Source organism: Sander lucioperca, chromosome 13 (genome assembly GCF_008315115.2).
Source record: "Sander lucioperca isolate FBNREF2018 chromosome 13, SLUC_FBN_1.2, whole genome shotgun sequence".
NCBI classification, from domain to species: Eukaryota; Metazoa; Chordata; class Actinopteri; order Perciformes; family Percidae; genus Sander; species Sander lucioperca.
In genome coordinates, this window is record NC_050185.1 from 3,849,057 (window position 1) to 3,873,388 (window position 24,332).

The window sequence follows — 24,332 nt, forward strand, 5'->3', positions numbered from 1 at the left end:
ATACGAAGATCGGTGTTTACTATAAGGCAAAGCTGTAGACTACTGGACACGATTCTACCGTTTGCTGTGACGCGTGTAGATCACCAATGCAAATGAGACTGACTTCCCCTCCTCCTCCTCATCCTCCTCCCCCTCCCCATCTCACTCTCTCTCTCTCTCTCTCTCTCTCTGTCTCTCTCCCAACACACATTTACACATACTGCCTGTGCTATATATCGCCGTGCCAGCCTTTCAGAGAGACGGAGAGCAGCACTGGCTGGCTGGCTGAGAGAGAGAGAGAGAGAGAGAGAGAGAGAGAGAGAGAGAGAGAGAGAGAGAGAGAGAGAGAGTTTATATAACCCCAGCTCTGGGAAATGCTGGAGAACCGAGGAGACATTCACTGGACAGTAAGCGGGGGAACACGGCGATCGTAACGGCATAAGTGGTCGCTCGAAACAAGGATGCCGAGCGTACCCCTCCACCGCTGAAGGTAAGCATGTACAAGTATAGCCTCTACTGTAAATGGTGGAGACACAGTGAAAAGATGGAAGACCTCGTTTTCTTAAATAGGTGATGCGTGTTTGCTCACGCTTATTATGGATTATATCCATCATCCATCTACGTCAAAACAGACAGGCGCGGATATTTTAGGATTATTTTGCGTTAAAAAAAAAAAAGGGAGTTTAACATAACTTGGGCACTCGGACTTGATCGGAGACTCAATGTGCAAACTGTTGCTTCTATCCTCGGGAGCACTACCGCACCCCTACTTTTTTTGGAGTGGGGGTGTGTGTGGGGTGTGGAGGTGGGGGTGTGTGTGGGGGGTGGGGGGTGGGGAGGGTGTTGAAAAGTAGAGCTGAAGGGCATGACGGTGTGTGACGGCCACCGACCCAACGGGGCATTAATGGATATCATCTGAGGAGAGACTCAGTCTACTGAGGGGTGTAGTACAGTAGAGTACAGCACAAACATAGCTGGTGTAACGTGGGCACCTCTACAGACTGGAAGTAAAAACAGCTGGATCAAAGAGGGACTTGCAAGAAACTAGTGACCGAAAAAAAGCCCCCAGAAGCAGGTCAGGGCTGCACTTCACTGGTCCTCTCTCCAGTCAAAGTACCAGGCTTCATAAAACACTGTGAACCAGTGTTCACAGTGTTTTATGAAGCCTGGTACACAGTTGTGTGTGTGTGTGTGTGTGTGTGTGTGTGTGTTTTACACCCTAATTATTCAGAAATCTTCAACATATCATCTTTGCATGTTTTATTTCTACTCATCACTTATTCATCTCTCCAGATTGTCTGCATACTGCTATGATAATCCCCATTTCACAAGCGCCCATAATGCGCTCTCCAGACAGTTTTTTTTATCACATGATGTCATTTGACCGTGATAACTGAGACTTAGATATTGCCGGTGTTCAGATAAATATAATCTGACAGTGCGGGAATTGAAAGAGAATCCACTTTGAAAGCCATATTAGTAAAGGTTGGTGTTATTTCTTAACTTTCCCCTCTTTTTTAAAAAAAACAGATGAATGTGATAGGAGAGCACAAAGCCATGACACACAGACCAAACAGGAATCAGAGGAACTGCAGAACACAACTTGAAGGCAGGCTTTTGAATTAAAAACAAATAGGAATGAAAGCAATGAAGCAGCAGACACCAAGGGATGTGTTGCAAGATGCTGCAAGACAGAAACACAAGCCCATATGTCAACATGAGCTGCCTCTAATCCGCCGGGCACACACTTGCCTTCCCTTAGATTGTGCTCACATACAGAGAAATACACTTGTGCTTTAAATCCAGCTCATTGTGTGTGTTTTTTCTGTTTTTGAGCCTCAGCTTTTCCCTGAGGATCATCCTGGAGTCAGTGACCACAGCCTTGGATATTAAACCCCTCTCTGTTGACACATCCATTGATCCATTGCTGCTATTGGACGATGAAGGACCAAGACACAATGTCTACAGCATGACCTGATGCTGCAGGTCTATCCAAGATTATGAACTAATGAGTCAGATCTTCTCACTCCTAATCCATGAAATGGCCTTCCACTGAGGTGAGCGACAGTAACCAGGATGGTGGCGCCCCACTACAGACTGCACTGCCTCTTGAAGCGGGCTCAGATGCTGTTGCTCTGCCTGGGTATTGCCTATCTAATGGCAGGCAGCATCCTCCTGCTGCAGCGCTCTAGCATCAGAGTAGCACAGCCAAACCTGGCCAGCCTGCCGCCTCTGCTGTCCCTCGCAGCGCCTCCTACCGCCCTCAGGGCAGCAGGCCTGGGCGTGAGGGCGCGCTCCAGATGGGCCGCCATTCAGCCTGCGTCCGCAGGGGGAGCCAAGGCAGGGCGACACTGGCCCGCTTCCCAAAGCCTGGGGGTCCAACACGTGCATCACCGCTGGTTTCACAGTCTGCTGCCAGAGAGCCCAGAGCAGAGAGTCTCTCTCCACAGGAACAGCAGACATAAAGGTAAATAACTACAGTATACATTTATCGATTAATCGGTTTGAGTTATTTTTTATGAAAAAAACTTCTGATTCCAGCTTCTTTGTGAAACACTGATTACCAATTTTCACATTTTTCTGACATTTTAAAGACCAAACAATTAATTGATTAATCGAGAAAATAATCAACAGATTTGTCCTGTCTTTAGTACAGGTCTTGAATGCTGAGTTAGAACTTCACAAACATATTTCCTTCTAGCTAAGTGGCCAGCAGGCAAAAGCAGCAAAGCAGCCAGTGTGAATGTTAACATGGAACCACTGGCCACTGCTTGCCCTATTTACATTAATTAGTGTGCCAGTGAGATGTTAACAACATGAAAGCGATAGTCAGCTGATCAGGTGAATAGCAAAATGAATACAGTCTAATGAATTATGTCGTGCTTTAACTTGTTGTCCGTTTTAACCTCAGGGATCTCTGATATGGCTGCTAAAAGACAGTTGACCTGACAGACTCGTGGTAGTGTGGCCTCATCACAACATCTAATGCAGTTTTGCCAATCATTAACTGACCTTGTATATCCATAGCCGTGGAACCTTTATTGCCAGTAAACAGAAGCAGACATTGCAAAGTCAGTGAAAAAGCTTTCAGCTTTAACACGATCGTCTGATATAGAGCAGTGGCAGGGAGGAGATGTGTGATTGAAATATCCTGGTGTATATGTGTCGACTGAGACGCTGCTTTTCCTGTGAATAATACATGAAGAAGCAAATACACAAGTTTATTTTCTATTTTGTGATTTAGGATTTAGCTCAGATGGCCTGGAGCCGAGGTAATACACTCTCTGCACACGGCTTCCATGTCGCATTCACAGCAGGCTTCATTGACATTTATGAGCAGATAATCATGACCTTAGAACATTTAGAAGAGTGGCATTATACATTTATATGACATTTTACCTGTGGCTGCTTCAGATCTTGTAGATAAGGCATATTGCTTACTGATCCTCTGAAAACCAAGAAGGAAAAGGCAGGCAGGCACCAAAGTAGTTTCTTGAAAATAAATTAGTAATTGTGAAGATAAAAATGATATGATTCCTAACTTGCACTCAGTGTTAAGTAGCCTTCGCCATTACTTTAGGATATTTACTTTAGAGATTTACTCTATTGTTTAACAGTGCCTGTCAGTGCCTTTGCCATTTTTGTTGAAATGAGATAACAATGGAATTACCTCCAGTGGAAGATTTATTCTTCCAGCTCATTCTTGAAAAGCATCCTACAAGAGCTTTTAATCCTTCTTTTAAACAGACACTGCATAACCGCTCAGTCACTAAGAAGGGTAATACAGATGAAAAATGTTGCAGGCAGGAATGAGATCTGTTTCAGAAACAGCCACCTGGCAACAGTTCCTTTTTAAAAGTATTACCCAGGACTCAGAATTAAATTACCCAGGTCTATTGTGCCATACGCTCTGGAAGAGGAGCTGGTTGAAGGTTTCAGAAAAAAAAGCACGGCCCCACTACTGATATGATTCATAACCCTCTACAATACACCTTTTAACAATAAGTGCATTTCTCAGTTTCAGTCAGCGCTAAAACACTTATTTGCTTTCTTGCCGAGAGTTAGATAATAAGATTGCTACCATGAAGCTGTAGGTTCATCCGGTAAATATGAAGCTACTGTAATGCCAGAAGCTGGTTAGCTTAGCTTAGCATAGCTTAGCATAAAGACTGGAAACAGGAAAACAGCTAGCCTGGCTCTGTCCGAGGCTTACAAATCGACCCCTAAAGCTCACTCAGTAACACATATCTCGTTTGTTTAATCCATGTGCCAGACACTTGTCACCGTGAGGTTGCTATAGGCAACCAGTGAAGACTTCAGGAAGTCACTGCTCCCAAGCCAAAAGAAATAGTCCAGCATAGGGATGGGCGATACCACACTTTTAGGATTCGATACGATACCGATACTTTTTCTTGCATTTTCATCGATATCGATACCGATACCGTTAATTTCTTATTGCCAATTTTTGTCAGTAAAAATATTATTACATTTAAGACAAATCACAAGACAAATACAGACCATTTATACAAAATGTATTATGGTCAATACATAATAAAATTAAAAGTAAAATAAATAACATAAATATGAATGAAATAAATTAAATATGAACAAAAACATACACATTTTCAGGCCCTTGGCTGTGTCGCTGTCGGCTGTGTCGCACGTTGACGCTCATTCGCTCGTCTCCTGTCACGTGACATGGGCCAGCTCAATACGCCGCCAGGTACAGGGGTGTCCCGGCACATAGTCATTTAAGTAAGTAATCTAAAACAGCTGAAAGTAATGCATACACCCCCAATTATTATTTTTTAGTTTATATTGATATTTTTTTAAGGAAATCGATGCCAAATGAGTAGTGTGAGTATATCGATCTATCGATACCACAGGATCGATACGCCCATCCCTAGTCCAGCAGCACAAAACCATCCATAAAACCACCACTAGTGGTTTTTACACTTAAGTTTTTGGTTCATGTGAGGGATAGTTCCGGTGCCGCCGAAAGTTCCGCCAGATGTCTCTCACTTTCCGCTTTCTTTGTGTTAACTTTAAGCTTAGGTCGCATCGAGCAACATTAACCAGAACAAGGCAAGTTTTAAGAAAAATGTGGATGGTGCAACAAGGCAGGCCTGCTTAGGAATGATTGTAAAGATTTACAAAGAATATGTTTACGGCGTTTACTCTCTAACTGGGACGTTTTGGGACAGGAAAATTACTGTGGACAAAATACACACAGTGATACACTGGTAGGAGCCAATGATGTTTAACCATGTATCAGCTAATTTAAATAGCTTGCGTTACTGTATTGTGTCAACAGTTAACTTCATTTAATATTGTATGTGGCGTTTTCTTTTGTGGGGTGCAAATGTTCCACCAAAACAAGTTCCTTCCTGAGACTATTTAGCAGAACCACCATCGCCTTGAGTAGCTTAGCGCCTCCCAAGATGATTGTGATTGGTTTAAAGAAATGCCAACGACCCAGAGCGTTCTTTTCTCCTACCCAGGAGTGTTTGCTCCTGTTGCCAGATCATACTCCAGTCCACAGTGCTGTGGAGATAGGTCTGGCAATGCGAGACTAGCATGGATTAAACAATAAAGATATGACATGTTACCTTAGGTAGCCAGATTGTGTTGCCTTTAGACAGAGCTAGCCCTGTTTCCAGTCTTCATGCTAAGCTAAGCTAAGTGTCTGCTGGCTGTAGCTTCACATTTGAGTACAGACCAGTTCAGCTGTGAGATTTGGATAACAAGATTGTGTTGGATGCATGAGAGCTGTTTAATGACTGCAAACCTTGGCGGAACACCCCGTGATAGTCCAGTTTTAGCACCTCATCATTTGTGCTTGAATCACAGTGAGTAGAAACACTTTACCAGTAATTGCCCTCTTCATTTCCCTGCATTTATTTAGCTGAGTAAGAAAGTGCCACCTAAAACGCTAGAAAGTCGCATCAGAAATGATATGCGACATTGGTGTAACATTCAAACTACTGTATGGCGGCAGCTAGTGATTGGTGTCATTGTTGATCAATCTGTAGATACATTTTTTATTCATTGAAAAGTCATTAAGTCAATCACAAAATCACAATTTCTCAGAGCCCAAGGTGACGCCTTCAAGTTGTTTTTGTACAACCAACAGTCTAAAATGTACAAAAATCAATTGACAATAAGATAAAAAAAACTTACATTTGAGATTCATGCGTTTTTACTCAATAAATGACGGCAAAGAAAAGCTCAGCATTTCAGGAAATACAATTATTTGCTTTCTTGCCGAGGGCTTGATGAGAAGATTGATACCCTCCTCGAACATAGACAGATACCGCATGATTAAGCCTAAAAAGAAGTTATTGGCCACTATTTATTTTGAACTATAACCTAAAAAAATAGACACCTTTTTTGATAAGATTCCTCTAAATTTGGTTATCAAAGAATTGTGACATAGCGATGTAGTGAGCAAGGCATTTAATTATATTAAAATATAGTTGTCAGTGCTATCTCTCAAACTTTATTTGTATATTTATATATATATATATATTTATATATATATATATATATATATATATATATATATATATGACATAATAAATGTATATGCTATATTGGCCTGAATATATCGTTGGTATTTCTGTAATGCAATGACTCTATATTTATTAGCTGATGTATAATGTATGCTAGTACCTAAATATCTGTGAAGGCTGATATATATCTGCCAGGCTCTACTCTGGAGCAAAGGATTCATAAATTAGGAAAAGTAAGAAAAAAACTGAATATAATAAAAAATATGCAAGACTATCACAAGCCAAATAGAGTCTCTGTGTTTGGAATATAATATCTTTAGGTCTGTGGTCCATTTGCTATTTAACCTTCATGTTTTCACTGTTTTATTTTTTTTAAATTCTTTATTCCATCTTTATGTTTATCTTTATTCTATCTTTCACTGACTATTTTGACACACAGTACATAGCAGTAATAGCCAGGTGGGAAGGTTTGCAAATGCATTTATTTTTTAGATATTCATAGATCCATGAGCCCTACCTATCCAAACATTTAATAATGAAAGTGGGAGATGCCTAACACTTTGTGTCTGCTGCTGTTCATAGTGTAGCATCAGATCAGAAATGTATTTTGGCCCTAAACCGTTCAGTGCTTTATAAACCAACAGAAGTTGGTGAAATCAATTCTTTGAGAGAAAGGAAGCCAGTGTAAAGACCTCACAACTGGAGTGATGTGATCCACTTTCTTTTTCCTGCGTGCCTCAACGACATGCAACGTCAGACAGCCAATCACAAACATGATTAGATCTCGGTAGAAGCGTGCTGCGTGCTGATTGGCTCACTGACACTGATGAGATTCACTCCTTAGGTATTTTTTTTATTTTTTAGATGTTATAGATCCATGAGCCCTACCTATCCAAACGTTTGATAATGAAAGTGGGAGATGCCTAACACTTTGTGTCTGCTGCTGGAAACTTTGTAATGTGCATACTTCCTTGATATGTAAAGCACATATCAGAAGGATTACACGCCCAGAGATGTGCAGAAGTAAGCAATATTGTTCACCCATACCCCCCCCCCCCCCCACCTCAATTTTCAAAATCCTATTTTGTCCCCTGCCATTTATTGGTTGAGGTTTGATTTCCTGACTGAGCTCTCTCTGAATATTGTCCTCTGACTGTCCAGCTGCCACAATCCAGATCAGAGAAGATCTGAGTTGATAAAAATATATACAGTATTACCGTGCGGTGACAGCAATGAGCAGCAGAGACTCTTTCCTCTCAGGCTACAAACATGTTCGGTTGTTAGGGCTGTAGGCAATCTGAAAAGAACACCTGCACAGGACTGAAAACTGTACTGTCTCTATTTTTATATACAGTTAATATTCTTCTAGAATCAGAAATTCTAGAATCAGTCAAAGACAAGACTGTGATCACAGAGCTCTTTGGAGTAAAGATGTGAATCCAGGAGCTATCAGAAAATATCAGAAAGGATTTTAAGCATGGGTTACAGAGGTTTAGTGCACATACAATTTTTTCTTTTGTTGTTTTCATGGCAAGCACAATAAACTATATTAGCATATTATGTTGAATGTACATACTTATTTAAAAAAAAAAAAACATTTTACATCATCCCTACACAACATTTTTATACTTATATTTACAGCATATTACCTTTGAAACTGTCTCCATTATATTTAGTTTTTCTAACACTTATGTTTTACTGCTAATCTATTCTATTATTGTCAGACATCAGCAATTTAGGGTTAAATTGAATAAATTTAATCTTTATGAATTTGTTTATAACATATAAATCGATTAAACAAGTCTCTTTATATCTACTATATATACTGTATACAGTACATATCAATTTGTATTATTTCATTGGATCCTCCCCATTTCTGAAACCAAACCCATCTATATCTTTTTTTAAGATAATTCTTTAAAAATATGCATTTTTATGAGACAGTGTAGTGAGAGGGGATGACACGCCCCAAACACATGTACATCTTCTTTTTTTTTTTTTTTAAATAGTGCAGATACACCGGAAAGGGGGGAGAGAGAGGGGATGGTACTCCCCAACCCCATGTACCGCACATCTTCTGATGGATTTAGGAGTTCATTGTGGGCACGTGATATTTCAGCTTTCCCAGGACAAACCCTGTTGAGATGATCCTCTCTCTGACCCCGGCGTGGGTCAGCCTACCAAGCTGAGACCCTCTCTGCTGAGGTTTGGATGACTCTCCTCACATCTGTAAGGATATTATAGACCCAGCAGTGAGACTGAGAACCCTCTTCAGCCCACTTTAATGGACACACTCGGCGCACATGCTACCCGTGGCTGTGGCACATGTCCTCATAGTTGGCATCATTAGCCGTCTCCATCCAATTCTGCGGGGGAGAATCAGCTCCAGCACAGCCATCTGTCTTCGTGTTTAAGAAAGTGACACAGTGTCAGGCCTAAGTGCAGTCATTTCTATCAGGTCTGGGAATCCGGTCTGCTTCCCTCCATTAACCCTCCGCTGCAGCCGTCTCCTTCACTTTGATTAAGCAATGACCTGCCCCGCTGCGTGGGTGAGGGCATGGGGGGGGGGCCCTTACCTTGGGTGATGCCTCTTGAGATGCTTCCTGCCACAGCACCCCGTCTCTGAGTGCTTTCAGGCAGCAGCTGCCGGTGTTCTCCAGCGTTTGTCTCCCGAGGCGGCTGGTGACTCAGCCTCGCCCCAGCACTACCGGCTGGACGGGCTTTAGAGGACATCGCAGACTGATTGAATCCCAAATTCGATATGGTGATGCTCGGCCTGCCAGAGATTTCACGGTCCATTGCTTTGCGTCCATCTCGTCTGTGCACCTTGCTGCCATCTCTTTATTCATTGTAACTGGTATCTCCTCCTCTGTGGCCAGTTGGCATCCGTTTCTTTTGATGCTGGTAGTAAACATAAAGCTGAATCCTCAGTGTCCTTGAAACCTTTTAAACGTCTATGTATACATATTGACGCAAGGGTTTGTGAAATAACCCTAAAAGCCAACATTGAGGAACTAACTGCATGCACTCGACTCACCAAAAGACACTTTCACCTAACCAGGGCTGGGTATCGTTAAAAAAAATGGCGATACCGATACCGATACCAATACCGTGACTTTGATACTGGTTCCTAAACAATACTTTTTTTGATACCAATTTAATAACATCATTTTAACAAAAAGAAAAAACATTACGGCACAAATCTTTGAATTTATTTCAGCAACAGGGGAATTCAGGGCAAGGGCTTTACGTAAAACATTAAAGAGCAGTTGAAAACAATTTAAAAAAATAAAAGCAGATGCAATGTATAAGCTCTATACACGTAATCCACCAACAATCCTTGCCGTTCCCAGAATGGGCCGGTCCCACCGGTCTTACTTTTAAATTCTCTTTATATGCTTACATAGATTGTCATACAGTTCCAATTTTCAACAATGTAACTTCAGTATAAGAAATGAAAGAAAGGCAGTATCAAAAAGCATTAATTTAAAAGAACTGAGAGTTGGAGCGGACCTGTAGTTTTCTGGGAGTTTGTTCCAGATATGTGGGGCATAAAAACTGAACACTGCGTCTCCCTGTTTAGTTCTGACTCTGGGGACAGCAAGCAGACCTGTCCCAGACCACCTGTAGAGGTCTGGGTGGTTCATAGTGTAGCATCAGATCAGAAATGTATTTTGGCCCTAAACCGTTCAGTGCTTTACAAACCAACAGAAGTTGGTGAAATCAATTCTTTGAGAGAAAGGAAGCCAGTGTAAAGATCTCAGAACTGGAGTGATATGATCCACTTTCTTTTTCCTGCGTGCCTCAACGACATGTAACGTCAGACAGCCAATCACAAACATTATGGGGCGGCCTCTAGCTCACCCAGTTAGAGCGTTCACCCCATGTTAGCTGAGTCCTGCAGCGGCCTGTGTTCGAATCCAACCCAGAGCCCTTTGCTGCGTGTTCATGTTTATCCACCGTCACTATAATAAAGGGAAAAGCCCCAAAAAATAATCTTAAAAATCACACATCAACATTATTAGATCTCGGTAGAAGCATGCTGCGTGCTGATTGGCTCACTGACGCTGATGAGATTGACTCCTTAGGTATTTTAATTGACGAGGCATTTTTCCATACTCAATACGCAACATTTGATATTAAATTCGCTGGTACCCAGCCCTACACCTAACTGTTCACAGCATACAGTTACTGATTGGGTAAAAAACATCTAGCATGTGACCTATAAAAATATGTATTAGTCTCAGACCCAAGGGGTGAAATGTAAAGGAAGTTTGCACACAAAGAAATGCAGACTGTATGCTACCCTTCACACACACAGAGTGGTGTTTTTTAAAGAAGACTTTTATGTGTCAGCTGAGCTGAGCTGGATGTGGCAAAGATAAGGATAACATCAAAGGCTGACTTTGGCTGACATTTTATATGGAGCCTTAATCTTGTCAGCACATCATAACAGTCTGTCGTAGCCTATTATGCGTTACATCCTTCTTTCTACAGGAGTCATTCTTATTCTAGAGCAAGTAAATAGGTTGACCGTAATGTAGGAATAATTCTAATCTATATTGTATGATAGATTAGGCCTAGTCATGGTATAAATTAGTTGGATATTAACGGCTCACAATGCATGCTGGTGTGTATAATAACTGTGAGTAAGTGATGACACAAAGGCTACTTTGGCACGGTTCGAGGACGGTGCCAGTGCCAGACTAAAGACGGAGGAAGTCTGGTTTATGTCCAAATCACAGCTAGTTGTGGGTATGTGTGCATTGTGCATTCAGAATTATTATAATCGCTGCAGGCATTCATTGTACTTTTTCTGTTCTTGTGCTTAAAGAAGAAACCTGATGATCAACTTCATATTTAGTGTAATTTGTGTTATGCTAGGGCTGCGACTGATGATTATTTTCATGATCGAATTAAACTGTCAATTAGTTGGATTGATGAATCATTTAGTCAATGAAATGTCCCAGAGCCCAAGGTGACACCCTTAAACAGCTTTGTTTGGTTCAACTAATGATGTTACATTTACAATCACATCAAACAAAGAAGCAGCTCCTTTACATCTGAGCAGTGGTGGAATATAACTAAGTACATTTACTCAAGTAGTGTACTTAAGTACATATGTTGAGGTACTTGTTCTTTACTTGAGTCTTTTCTTTTCATGCCACTTTCTCCTTCTACTCCGCTACATTTCAGAGAGAAATATTGTACTTTTTACTCTACTACATTCATCTGTTACAGCTTTAGTTACTAGTTACTTTACACATTATGATTTTTACACACAAAACACATGTAGTTTATGAAATTCAATGTTTTATTATTAACTAAACTAACCAACAATATAACGGCCTACAAGTCCAGCTGAAATGATTAGAACATTAACACTTTCTACAATGGGAGGAGAGTTCTGCATTGAGTACTTTTACTTTTAATGCTTTAAGTATATTTTCCTTATTTACATACTTTTACTAAAGTAACATTTTTAATGCAAGACTTTTACATGTAACAGAGTATTTTTATGGTGTGGTATTAGTACTTTGACTTAATGAAGTAAAGGATCTGAATACTTCTTCCACTGCTGCATCTGAAGCTTGTTTCATATTTTCTCTTGACAAATCACATTACTGTTTTACTTTTGACCGACTAATGGATTAATTGATTAATCATTTCAGAACAAAATGGTACTGTAACACAAACACACTTTTTTTCAAATTGACACTTTGTCCATTGTGAGGACACTTGCTGAGTGCCTTAATAGGGAATGTGTCAGTCTGAGTCCTTTTTCTCTCCCATGCAGGAACCTACATGGGTTGCTTTCTGCACAACGCCAGCGAGCGAGCCCTGGGAGGAACCATGCTTTATGACCTGCGCAAAATGACCAGTTCTCTGTGTCAAGACACTTGCTCAGAAAGGTAATGCATTGGTGGCGGGCTCCACAGAAGGCCTGCTGTTTGAGTAAATGCTTTGGGATCTCAGTCTCGTCCATGAATGCCTCCTGTGTTTGGCGCCAGCGGCGAGCCAGGTGGCTGGATGACAGTAATAGATGAGGGGGGGGTGAGAGAGAGGGGAGAGTGAAGAGCAGGCCAGGACAGAAGGCTTGATCTATTGCAAAAGAAGGAAGGAGGGAGGTGTGTATGTGTTAGAAAGCTGAATGAGCTGACTACAGCACTTAGTGAATAAATCAGAGGTTAGATATGTGCTTTCCTGTAGCCGTGGTGGGAGTCTCTCTGATTGGGTCAGTGTGAGCTGAGTTTGCGGCATTGAATTGACAGTCCAAAGCTGCAAGGAAACAGTTTGTGACGATTTTTAAAAAACTTTTATTTTCCCCAGAATCTACTGTTTTTTGTTTTACCAATGATTCACCTTAATATTTTCTGTTCATACGGTACTTGTGACGGTGACTACATCATATCTGTTTCTAGCAAAACAGAGCGAATGCAGAGAATCCATGTTATGTTCTTCTTTACAAAGTAAATGAATGTCAGACAGACTGACTGACATTTGATCTGCATTCTTCTTAGAAAACTATCAGTTTTTAGAAATGTCTCATAATATATAAGTGTATTATTCAACCTTTGTTGTAGTTAAAGAAGTAAAAGAAAATCGCAATACTCAATACTATCGAACCGCATTACTTCTAGAATTGCAATAAATGAAAATCGCGATACATAATCCAGTCGGCGCCCATGTATCGTGAAAAGAATCAAATTGGGACAAAAGCACACCGTCCCAGCCCTAGTGGAGAGGCAGGTGGCTCTTTCAACGCAAACTCAAAGAATGACCCATTTGAGTAATTCCTCTTAAAGGACAAAATTAACCTAGATATACGCCATCTTAGGAAAACAGTCATGACCAGTCGAATGACGAACTTGTGCTATGTTACTGGTAACTAGTTGCACGGCGTTCGTCGACTGGTCGTGACTTTTCTCAAGATGGCGCCTGCCTGTATACGCGAACAGTACTGTCTTTATAAACTATCTTTTTAATAAACTGTCTGTACACTTACAAAGTTCTCAGTGCTTCAGTTTACATATAGGGACCCTCATTATGCTACCATGGAAGTGTGGTGCTATTTTGAGCCTTGTTAGTGGTATAGAAATAGCGATTTCTTTTTACTTTACCCGTGCCCCGACGACTAGCATTATAAGCTAATTAGTGGTTTGCGATAAAACTGGTCACATTCGATTAGCATGAAAACATATCCCAGAGAACGGTCGACTCGGTACACATGTGTTATTAACCCCTAGGTTCATTTTGCGCCTGATTTGTCCTTTAATACCTTAGCAGCGAGGACACAGTGTAGCCCCGCTGAAACACAACAGCAGAGGACAGATGGATGCAGTCACACAGAGTTGCTGCTCCCAATCCCCCATCCACATTGAAAGCAGTCGTGCTTGTTACCTGAGTGGGCCAATTACCAGGATGAGTAAAAGTAAAAAGTCAAGGCAATTTATGAGGGAGCTTCAAAGGACATAAGAAAATGTCAATTTTGATGAGGTCTCCGTCTTTCCCAAGGAGGGAGGATAAAACGGGGAGGATGAGTCACAACAGCCTTGATATGTAAAGTACAGATCAGAGGTGAGTGCAGTTCAGCTAGAAAAAAAGGCATTACACAGTCAGATGAGTGCAGACGGAGAAGCACTGACAAATATCACAGGGGAGGGACCACGCTGTGGATTTATTGCTGGGAAGTTTGACTTGAATGATACATTTGAAATGTTAAAGTGCTCATATTATGCTCATTTTCAGGTTCATAATTGTATTAAGAGGTTATATCAAAATAGGTTTACATGGTTTAATTTTCAAAAAACACCTTTCTTTCACCACATCTTTGTTGTACTGCACATTGCTGCAGCTCCTCTTTTCACCCTGTGTGTTGAGCTCTCTGTTTTAGTGAGACATCGCACTTCTGTTCCATCTTTCTTGGGAGTCGTACATGTGCAGTACCTAGGTAAGGACTACTAGCCAGTCAGAAGCAGAGTATTAGGGCGTGGCATGCTAGCAGCTAGCCAAGGCGAGCATTATAACGTGTGTTACATAGTGACACGTTCGTCACGGAAGTGAAGGCTGGACTACAATAGAGCTGTTTGGAGCAGTTTGTGAACAGTGTTTTCTGTTGAAGATGGTAAGTCCCTTTGGGGTGGACTTTGGGCTTTTTCACTTTATAAACTTATAACGTGCACAAAAAAAGACAATAAAGGAAAGGGAAAAAGCCAAAAAGCATAATATGAGCACTTTAACTAATGCAGGATGGCTAAGCCTGAGGGCTATAGCTTGAGGTTATGCATTGCCCTTGGCTAGGGCAATAATTGTGTGTATGTGTGTGTGTGTGTGTGTGTGTGTGTGTGTGTGTGTGTGTGTGTGTGTGTGTGTGTGTGTGTGGCTAGTGGGTACCAGTTTGCAGGTCTGGAATATGGAGCTGAATGCCACTGTGGGAACCGGATCAGTAGCCCACAGGCTCCTGAAGAGGATTGTAGTCTGGTGTGCCGGGGAGAGAGGGGGACTCCCTGTGGAGGTGTAGGCCGACTCTCCATTTACAAGGTGGAGGAGCAGCTGCCAGGTCACAGAAAATGTGAGTCAGCTTCCCTCAAGAAAAGCCCCACGACTGTTTGCTATTTATTCTCTGCACGAGTTGCTCTATGAGTTCTGCAGAAAAAAAACTTTTTAAACTCAAAAGCAAATAAACAAAAGTCAGTCAACAAAATGTGATGTAGAAATGCGCACCTCTCACCCCTAAATATAGTATAACAATTTAAAGCATAATTCTGCCCAAAAGCACATGCTGTACAGGTTATTCCTCTGAGCTCCACTGTTGTCGAGAAATGAATGAAAAATACATAATCAATGAGTCAGACACACACCATCCTGCTGCCAGAAATACTCACTAGAGCAGGGGTTACCAAATTTTTTTTAACCACAGCATCCCTTTTTTATTGTGTGTATTTCCTTGTTTTATTCTAAATGCTAAAATTCTTTGCTTTAATGTGAAGCACTTTGTGTTATTTAGTTGTGATTTAGTTATTTTTTTGGCTTTCCCACAGAATATAAAAAATAAAATAAAAAGACACTAAACACACACACGTTCATATTTTCAGCTTTGACGTAAAATGTGATGTATATACTGTATGAAGTGACATGAATCATAGGCCTATTCTCAAATCTCTCATGACAAGTCAGCAGTTTCAGGCTGTTGCTGGGCGGATTTGTGGATGACAGCGAACTCCTCCTCTCCACAAAAAGCTGTAAGCCAAGTCGTTTTCACCGTGCAGTCTAATTTTTATTTTGAAGGCTGAGTTAAGGAAACATCTGAAAGTCCCTATATCTGTCTGATGTGCACCGGGAGAACTCTGGCTAAGGCAACCGTGAGCTATCATCACCAGTCGTGGTGATATAATATATAGATATATTTCCATTACTGTCCATTGCAATACCCTTGGTCTGTCCTCAAGACACTGCACTAGAGCACTACAGTGTTAATCCATGGCTGAAAATAGTCCACAATGGACTTATTCCTGTTTAAGTCCAGTTTACTCAGAAATGCAGAACCCAGCTGTTTTAGAAAATGACCTTTCTTAAAAATGTAAATAAATTTTTTGCGACTCATTTTTTTAATATTTTGTCTTCAATTTGAGCTTAAAGCCACAGACATATAGACCATCATCACCAGCCCTCTCTGTGATATTTTTTGTCATATTTAATGTCTTGAGCTTTGCTGGATTTCACTTCATTGCTTCTCTTGTGGCAGGAAGATTTTTATGACGAGTCAAGCTGATTATGTGAGTGATAGGACTCTTTGCTTTGTTGTAGTCTCACTTCATGATTTAGGCTGATTAAACAGGTGCATTTTTGCATAAAGACACACATACTGCAATTTAACACTTGATTGATAACATTTGTAGAAGAATATTGGCTGAGGCAGCTTCTGTGGAGTTTATAGACGCTGTATCACAGACTACACATATTGTCTGCACGGGGCATGTTACTGATAACTTGTGGTGCACATGGTGCATTTTATTCAAAAGAATAAAATATATAAGGAACAGGTCAGTATACTGTATCTGTTCCTAATGAACCATTTGTACATATAGCTACTAAAACAAAAAAACACTATATTTCGTATGCACCACATTGACTGCTGCTGTATAAGAACCCTCTGGTCAGCGTATGGAGGTCGGGGTTGGGTTTTCAAGCCGGTTAGCGGAGTTTGCATCCCGGGGAAAACACAAGACTTTCACCCTGGAAACACGTGGTCGTGTCCTGGGAGTGTATTAATCGAAACCACAATTACTAAACACTGTTTTGGTGCCTAAACTTAACTGTTTTCACCGCATGACACTCACTTATTGTCGACTACACTCAACTGCCACGGCCCCTGAAAGGACTGTCATCTCACGGTGCCCTGTACCAGCTCATGGTCCCCTTTTGTCGGCTAAACGCAACTAGCAACTAGGGGTGTTGAAATTAATCATTGAATCGATGCATCGCGATGCAGATGTGGACAATTCTGCATCGATGCGGTGACAGACCATCATCGATTATTGCCTACTAATGTTGTTTGTAGATCTTTTCGGTTGCGGCTTTTTTTTGTTTCTGCCTTTTGTCTGTTGTCTGCTGTGTTCCGACTCCGCTGCATTCAGGAAGTGTCACTGTCTTGCTCTAGGCCAGTTGGTCTTTGGATTTTGAGTTTATTTTCATTTGTCCATGTGACATTTTTTGAGTTCTTTGTTCTTGTGTTTACCTCATGTGTCTCTGTAGTCCTTACCTGCTTGTCTCACCCTTGTCAGCCTGTCTTTGTGTCATCAGTCCTTGTAGTGTTCCCACTGTCATGTCTTTTAGCTTCCTGTTTTATGTTCTCTACTCCTGTGTGTGTCCTTCCCTGTTTGTTTGTTTCCCTGTCATTTGTTCACTGTTTCCTGTGTTGCTGCATTCTGTTGTTTTTTTCCCAGTACCATTCCTGTTTATGTTTTCATGATTCAGTTCCTGTTTTATTTTGTAGTCTCTCTGTTTCTCCTGTGTCATGTCTTGTTTTACTTCCTGCCTTGTGTGTTTTTCCGCCTCTGTGATTGTCTGCCCTGCCCTGATGTGTCTCACCTGTTCATCAGCCCTCATGTCACCTGTCCCTCGTTACTACCCTCGTTATCTCATGTATTTAGTCTCTGTGCTTTCTTTGTCTTTTGTCGGTTCATCGTCGTTTCCCCCCTGTGTTCTTCCCTGCGTCTCTTCATCCTTGTGGTTTTGCCTTCTGTGTCTTCAGTTTCTCAAGTGGGTTTTGGATTTTGTTTTGGACTTTCCTTTTGCCTGCTTGCCTGCCTCAGGACACCTTTTGTTTGTTAGCCGTTACTTTAAAGTGCTCATATTATGCTTTTGGGCTTTTTCCCTTTCCTTTATTGTGTTATATATCTTTTTTTTTGCATGTTATAGGTTTGCAAAGTGAAAAAGCCCAAAGTCCATTCCAACAGAAAAAACTGTTCACAAACTGCTCCAAACAGGTCTATTGTACTGTAGTCCAGCCTTTACTTCCGTGATGAACGCACGTCACTTTGTAACACATGTTATAATGCTCACCTTGGCTAGCTGCTAGCATGGCACGTCCTCATACTCTGCTTCTGACTGGCTAGTAGTCCTTACCTAGGTACTGAGCATGTGCGACTCCCAACAACTCCCAACAGAAGTGAGATGTCTCACTCTGTAGCTAAAACAGAGAGCTCAACACACAGGGTGAAAAGAGGAGCTGCAAATATTGGTGTTTTTTTGAAAATTAAACCACGTAAGCCTATTCTGATACATCATCTAAATACAATTATGAACCTGAAAATGAGCACTTTAATAAATCTTCTTTATCTTCCACTACCGCCTCGTTGTTGCATTTTTGGGTCCAAGCCTAACAAATCCCCACAGGAAGTGTCTTTTTTAAGAGTAGATAGAATAAAAAGGGGAGTTCATATATAGCTGACTGCTTGAGTTGTGTATTGGCCCTTATAATCCAAAACACTTCATAATTAAAGCTAATGTATGTTGAAAATTCCACTATACTCATCCATGAACATTTCTCTTCCACAAACTGCTTTCTGTTCTTTAAAGATATTCCCAACATTATTAATGTTGGCAAGGTCAAATATATATTATATAAGAAGTTAATACCATATACAGTATTAATATTCATGATCGGAGGGTTCAGTGTCTCTGGAGATTTGCAGCTGAATTATGAATGTATTATACACTAGAATTCAGTTAAGTATAGGATGGATAATTTAAATGCAACCATGATGTTAAATAACTTATTTCATTTTAAATCTGACCCTTTTTTTCCACACAGAAAAACCCTTATTTACCCCTTGTCGGTGAACACATGAAAATGCTTCCTAATGCTGGTCGATGCCGATGAATCCTACCGAATCCATTCTTGTTATCCTTTTCAAGTGTATTATTTATATTTTTGTCTTTCTCCAGTCAGAAACGTTCACTACCGCGGTTGCTTCAAGTTGCCGAAAAGCACCATCAGCACCTTCCCCGTCCATTCCTTTCAGCCCAACCTAACCACGCAGTCCTGCATCGAGACCTGCACAGATAAGGTTTGAATGAATCCTCTTGAAATTACAGAGCTGATGATCAATTTATTGCACATAGCTTTCTGTAGAGGAGACTCCATAGCTCAGAGAGCTGTCTCATGACGTGGGATCCTACGGAATATTAAAGGTTGAATGTGCCTTTAATGAGAAGCAGTCTGGATCCCGCACTGAGATCTTACTGGATGCAGCTGTGTCTCCTCCCAAAATTATATTGCACATCATCAGGCGGTGGCTGCATTGTGATTCATTCTCACACTGTGTGTGTGCGTGTGTGTGTGTGTGTGTGTGTGTGCGCGCTTGTGTGTGTGTGTGATTATGCTGTCTGTCCTCGTGCTTTGACATTGAGCATTCTGACCTTCTGTAACTGCAAAAGTGAGAAAAAATAATGAACAAAAATGAATGAAGCATGGAGTGATGCAGACTTTCCTGCTGAACTGAGCTGACACATTTAGAGCAGCAAAGATGAATCGATTAATCAATTAGTTGTCAACCAATGAATTAATCGCTGTTAATATAAACTATTTTAATAAATGATTAATCAGTTTTAGTAATTTTTTAATGGAAAAAAAGTGAAAAAATTTCAGATTGCAGCTTCTTAAATGTGAATATTTTCTGGTTTCTTCTCTCCTCTGTGACAGTAAGCTGAATATCTTTGAGTTGTGGACAAAACAAGACATTTTCCGTCATCTTGGGCCCCGAGAAACACTGATCCACATTTTCTAGATACAAACAACTAATCAATGAATCGAGAAAATAAATCGACAGATTCATCGACCATGAAAATAATCGTTAGTTGCAGCCCTGGACACATCATCCATGGGTAGAATATAAGTCTTTGAAGAGAAAAAAATTATTATGAGTCATAGGAAGAACCTTTGTGCTTTTGGTTTGCAGGAGCTGCTCTTGGCTGTGTTGAAGAAGCCCCACTGTTTCTGTGCGTGGACGTCCTCTCTTTTCAGTCTTAGCCAGCAGTCTGACAGCCAGCAGTGTGTGGGGCTGAATAACACCAGCAACGCCACGCCCACAGCACCCACTGAGTATGACCACTACCAGGTGTATCACACACCTGTGCTTGGTGAGATATTTCTGGTGTCGATCATGTGCATGTGACAAGGTCTCGTTTGAAACTAGAGCTGCAAAGATGATACGATAGATTTGTCAACTATTACATTAATCACCAACTATTTCGACATTTGAATAATCTATTCCAGCTTGTTACAGTTTTTGCCGATTGCTTTTACACTTGTTGCGGAATGTAGCTCATTGTGCGAATATTCTTCACACAAGCCAAGTAAGACACAACACTTTGAGATAAATATCTCACTACATGTCATGATGTAACTCTGCAATCAAAACACAACAACCCTTCGGGGCATTTTTGCAACAAAATGATAAACACACGCACCACTTGAATTACTCTTTCAAAGCAGCAACAACACACTGATGTAGATAAAAAATATAGGTTTTTTTTAAACACTGGTCGACATTTTTCACCATTTTCTGACAATTCATAGACCAAACTAATCTATTATCAGCTATGAAAATAATCATTACTTGCAGCCCTATTTGAAACTCCAATGATGTAAAGATTAATTCTGGGAGATGGGGCAATGTAACAATTACCTGCCACATCATTCATTTGTACAGATCACACTCAAATTCCAGCCTCTCTTTCCTCCTGTAAAATGGTCTAAAAAAATGGTAAAAATATCCTACTCTATTTCCTGACACTGTCCATGAACATTGTGTCATTTCCTTTGCAATTGCTCTTGAACGTAGCGTACATCTCAAACTTCAGACACAAAATCTCAACTCTAGTCTCTCTCAACTGTGTTGCAATTCGTGTCACATGTGACCTGTTTTGTGTTTCTTTTTGATCTGAAAATTCATCCATTTGGGCTTTCGGCATCTACACTTTCAGATCTGGTGCAGCTCTCCTTTTTCTCTAACTAAATCCGACACTAAATCTGCTTCCAGACTCCAGGTGCAAAGAGAGGATGTTTCTGCCTCAGAGATCCAGCTCCCTGGTGGCTCTTTCTAGTTTTCCTGGTGCAGGCAACACCTGGGTACGACACCTGATCGAGCTCGTGACTGGCTACTACACTGGCAGCTTCTATTTCGACGGCACACTGTACAACAGAGGTGAGGAGGGCACTGTTCAGACGAGCGTTTGAGTGAGTGCTCGGTGAGAGATTGCCTCGCAGCTGACCATTATCCATTCATTTATTCATTGGTACCAGGTTTCAAAGGAGAGAAGGACTACTGGAAGAGTGGCCGCAACATCTGCGTCAAGACCCACGAGAGCGGTCAGAAAGAGATTGAGCTGTTTGATTCAGCCATCCTGCTGATTCGAAACCCTTACCGCTCCCTCGTGGCTGAATTCAACCGCAAGTGTGCCGGACATTTAGGACACGCCACAGATGCACAGTGGAAAAGCAAAGGTAGTACAGTCCACTTCTTTATTGTCATATGCACAACAATTACATAGAAGCAGTCATTGGCAATGACATGTCTTAGTTCTCAGGCTCCCTCAAACAATGCTCATACAAATAAAAAAAGAAAATCATGTAAGTAAAATCTCATTGGAATCAAAGATCAAAATACCTTAATTCATTTTCTGTGCTCCAAAATTGTACAAATAACAAACACATTCTTTCATTTTGTCCCCAAATCAACCTCTTGAAATCAGAGACATAACTAAGGACACTCTGAATATGAATACGAATATTCCCCATCACCCTTAACATCAGTTAGTATAAGATCTAACAATTATATTCACAAGTCACATAATGCTTGAGGAAACTAGCTGTCATCTAATGGCGCTTTTCCACTGCATGATACAGCACGGCTCTACTCAACTCGACTCGCTCTTTGTTTTCCATTAGCTAAAGTTGTGGATAGTACCTGGTACTTTACTTGGTACCACCTCGGTCAAGGTTCCAAGTGAGCTGAGCGGATACTAGAAGGCGGCGTTAAAACACTGCAGACTCCTGATTGGTCAGAGAGAACCGTCACTAGCGCGACACGGGACATCCTGCACAAACCCGACAATCTTAAAAAAAAGCCAAGCTACCGTCAATAGCAACTGCAATTCTTATATTCGAGATTTTAAAAAAATGGCAACCCGCAAAACTACGGCGTACACTACAGCGTACACTACGGCGTTCACTACGGCGTTCACTACAGCGTTCACTGTTTGGTTGCAGATGAAAGGATTCAGCAAGTGAAGTGAAGATAGTCTATATGCATGACATTCCACTTCCTGGATTGCTCCAGTGCCGCCGGAAATTCCGCCAGATGTTCCTCTTTTCGGCCGGATGTCCATTCTGATTTCTTTGTGTGTAATTTAAACTCTGTGGATTTCTGAGGACTATGGTTAACTGCTCCTCAGATCTCTGCAGGGTAAATCCAGACAGCTAGCTAGACTATCTGTCCAATCTGAGTTTTCTGTTGCACGACTAAAACTACTTTTGAACGTACACGTTCCACCAAAACAAGTTCCTTCTCGAGGCTATTTAGCAGCGGCACCGTGGCTCTATCGGGCACTTAGAGCCGCCCAAGACGATTGTGATTGGTTTAAAGAAATGCCAATAAACCAGAGCACGTTTTTCTCCCAACCCGAAATGCTGTATGGACTAGCCAGACCTCCCTCGGCAGCACTGTGGAGGAGAGTCTGGCAACGCGAGACTTTGAAGATAATGTCACGGCAGTTTCACGCGGTGTCGCTATGCCGATCATCTGAGAATCCTGCCTACACTGAGGGGGTACTATCTGCAGTAGAAAACGAAAAGAGAAAAGAACCGGTACTAAAAGTGAGTTAAGTCAAGCCGAGCCGAACCATGCAGCGGAAATGAGGCATACAGTAAACGTCCTCAACTGTGCTCTCTTTCACCTGCAGAATGGCCAGAATTTGTCTCCAGTTACGCCCCCTGGTGGGCGTCCCACGCTCTGAGCTGGGTAAAGTTTGGACGCCGCCTGCTGGTGGTGCATTACGAAGAGCTGCAGAGAGCTCTTCTCCCTCAGCTCCGGCTCATCACAGCCTTTCTAAACGTCAGTATGACTGAGGAGAAGCTGCTCTGTGCCCAGAGCAACCAGGACGGCCATTTCAAGCGCTCGGGGGCGCAGCAGCCCTCTTTTGATCCATTCACTCCTGACATGAGACAGATGATTGACCCCTTCATTCACACTGTTGACGAGGCACTGCAGAGCAGGAACCTTAGCGGACTTCCACAGGAATACCTTCCCAGATGATGATCTGAAAAGGTCATACACTTAGCCCTTTTTTTAAATGACTGGTCCAGCAGGGGTTTGTGAGAGAGACGTTCTTCCCCTGAGTGCTCTGCGGGGAACAGACACACACTGGCTGATGTAAGTGGGCCATCAGACTCTTTGATAAGCCAGACACACTGTGAATGGCCGTAGAGTCATGAAAGCAGACTGGAGGTCACTGGAGGAAACATGACAATTCATTGTGAAATCCGATGGTGAAGAGTGAGTAAAAGCCTCGGGGCCGGGACTGCCTCTCGGAAGAGCTGCAAATATGACAAATACTCATAGAGGATTTGACATGATTTGTTGGCCTGCAGAGTTGGGATTATCTAGCAAAGTGCCCAACTGCACAAATATGAGTGAGTAAGTCCAGGATGGACTCATTTTAGTAGAAGAGGGTTTTCTGTGGCTCTTTATAATTTCACTTTAGTACATATGTTGTGTTTTTAGCATACACCCATGCTACTACAAATTCATACTAACACAGCCACAGCGTTAGCATTACTTAGATTATACAGAATTTCTGTGGTAATTCACTGGTTGCTACAGGTTTGCGATCATGGTGGATAGAAGCCTCAAAGCTGCTACATGTGGCTGTAAGGACTCTCCATGCAACAAGTTGTTGGACCATACATGGACTCACAAATATGTTGATCACAATGAAACTGTTTAAAACTGTAAACTGAAATCCATCTGGATCTATGAGTATTTTATTTCATTACATGCATTCAGTTTTATTAAAGTTGTTTACCCTCGGATTACCTAAAATGTTTTTTCACTTTAATGGACCAAGGAGAGGCACTATGACACCATCTCAACAGACACTGAGGCAGTTTGTCAGAACGCTCCCAATGTAAAGGATGACGTTCAGATGATTTGGTTACCCACAAACAGTGACTGAAAGAAAGCAAACCCTCTTGTTCAGTGTACCAATCTGAGCAAAAGAACTCACTTGTTCAGATATTGTAGATGTGCAGGCCTACCACTTTAACTATTTCCGATG

At 41.5% G+C, this 24,332-nt stretch overlaps 1 protein-coding gene across 3 annotated transcripts; it reads left to right on the forward strand.

Annotated features, from left to right (window-relative positions):
• Positions 1-239: 239 nt before the first annotated feature.
• Positions 240-24,087, forward strand: wscd1b (WSC domain containing 1b). 3 transcript variants are annotated; one of them, XM_031311010.2, is made up of 9 exons: positions 240-469; positions 1,822-2,446; positions 12,289-12,403; positions 14,879-15,063; positions 18,942-19,063; positions 19,955-20,135; positions 21,038-21,202; positions 21,301-21,501; positions 22,959-24,087. In XM_031311010.2, the coding sequence occupies exons 2-9, from the start codon at positions 2,056-2,058 to the stop codon at positions 23,309-23,311; spliced, it is 1,713 nt and encodes a 570-aa protein (XP_031166870.1). In that variant the 5' UTR covers positions 240-469; positions 1,822-2,055; the 3' UTR covers positions 23,312-24,087. The 3 variants fall into 3 exon arrangements, with proteins under 3 accessions (XP_031166870.1, XP_031166873.1, XP_031166872.1); XM_031311012.2 differs by having other exon boundaries at positions 262-469; positions 1,816-2,446; XM_031311013.2 differs by lacking the exon at positions 21,038-21,202.
• The last annotated feature ends 245 nt before the right edge of the window (positions 24,088-24,332 follow it).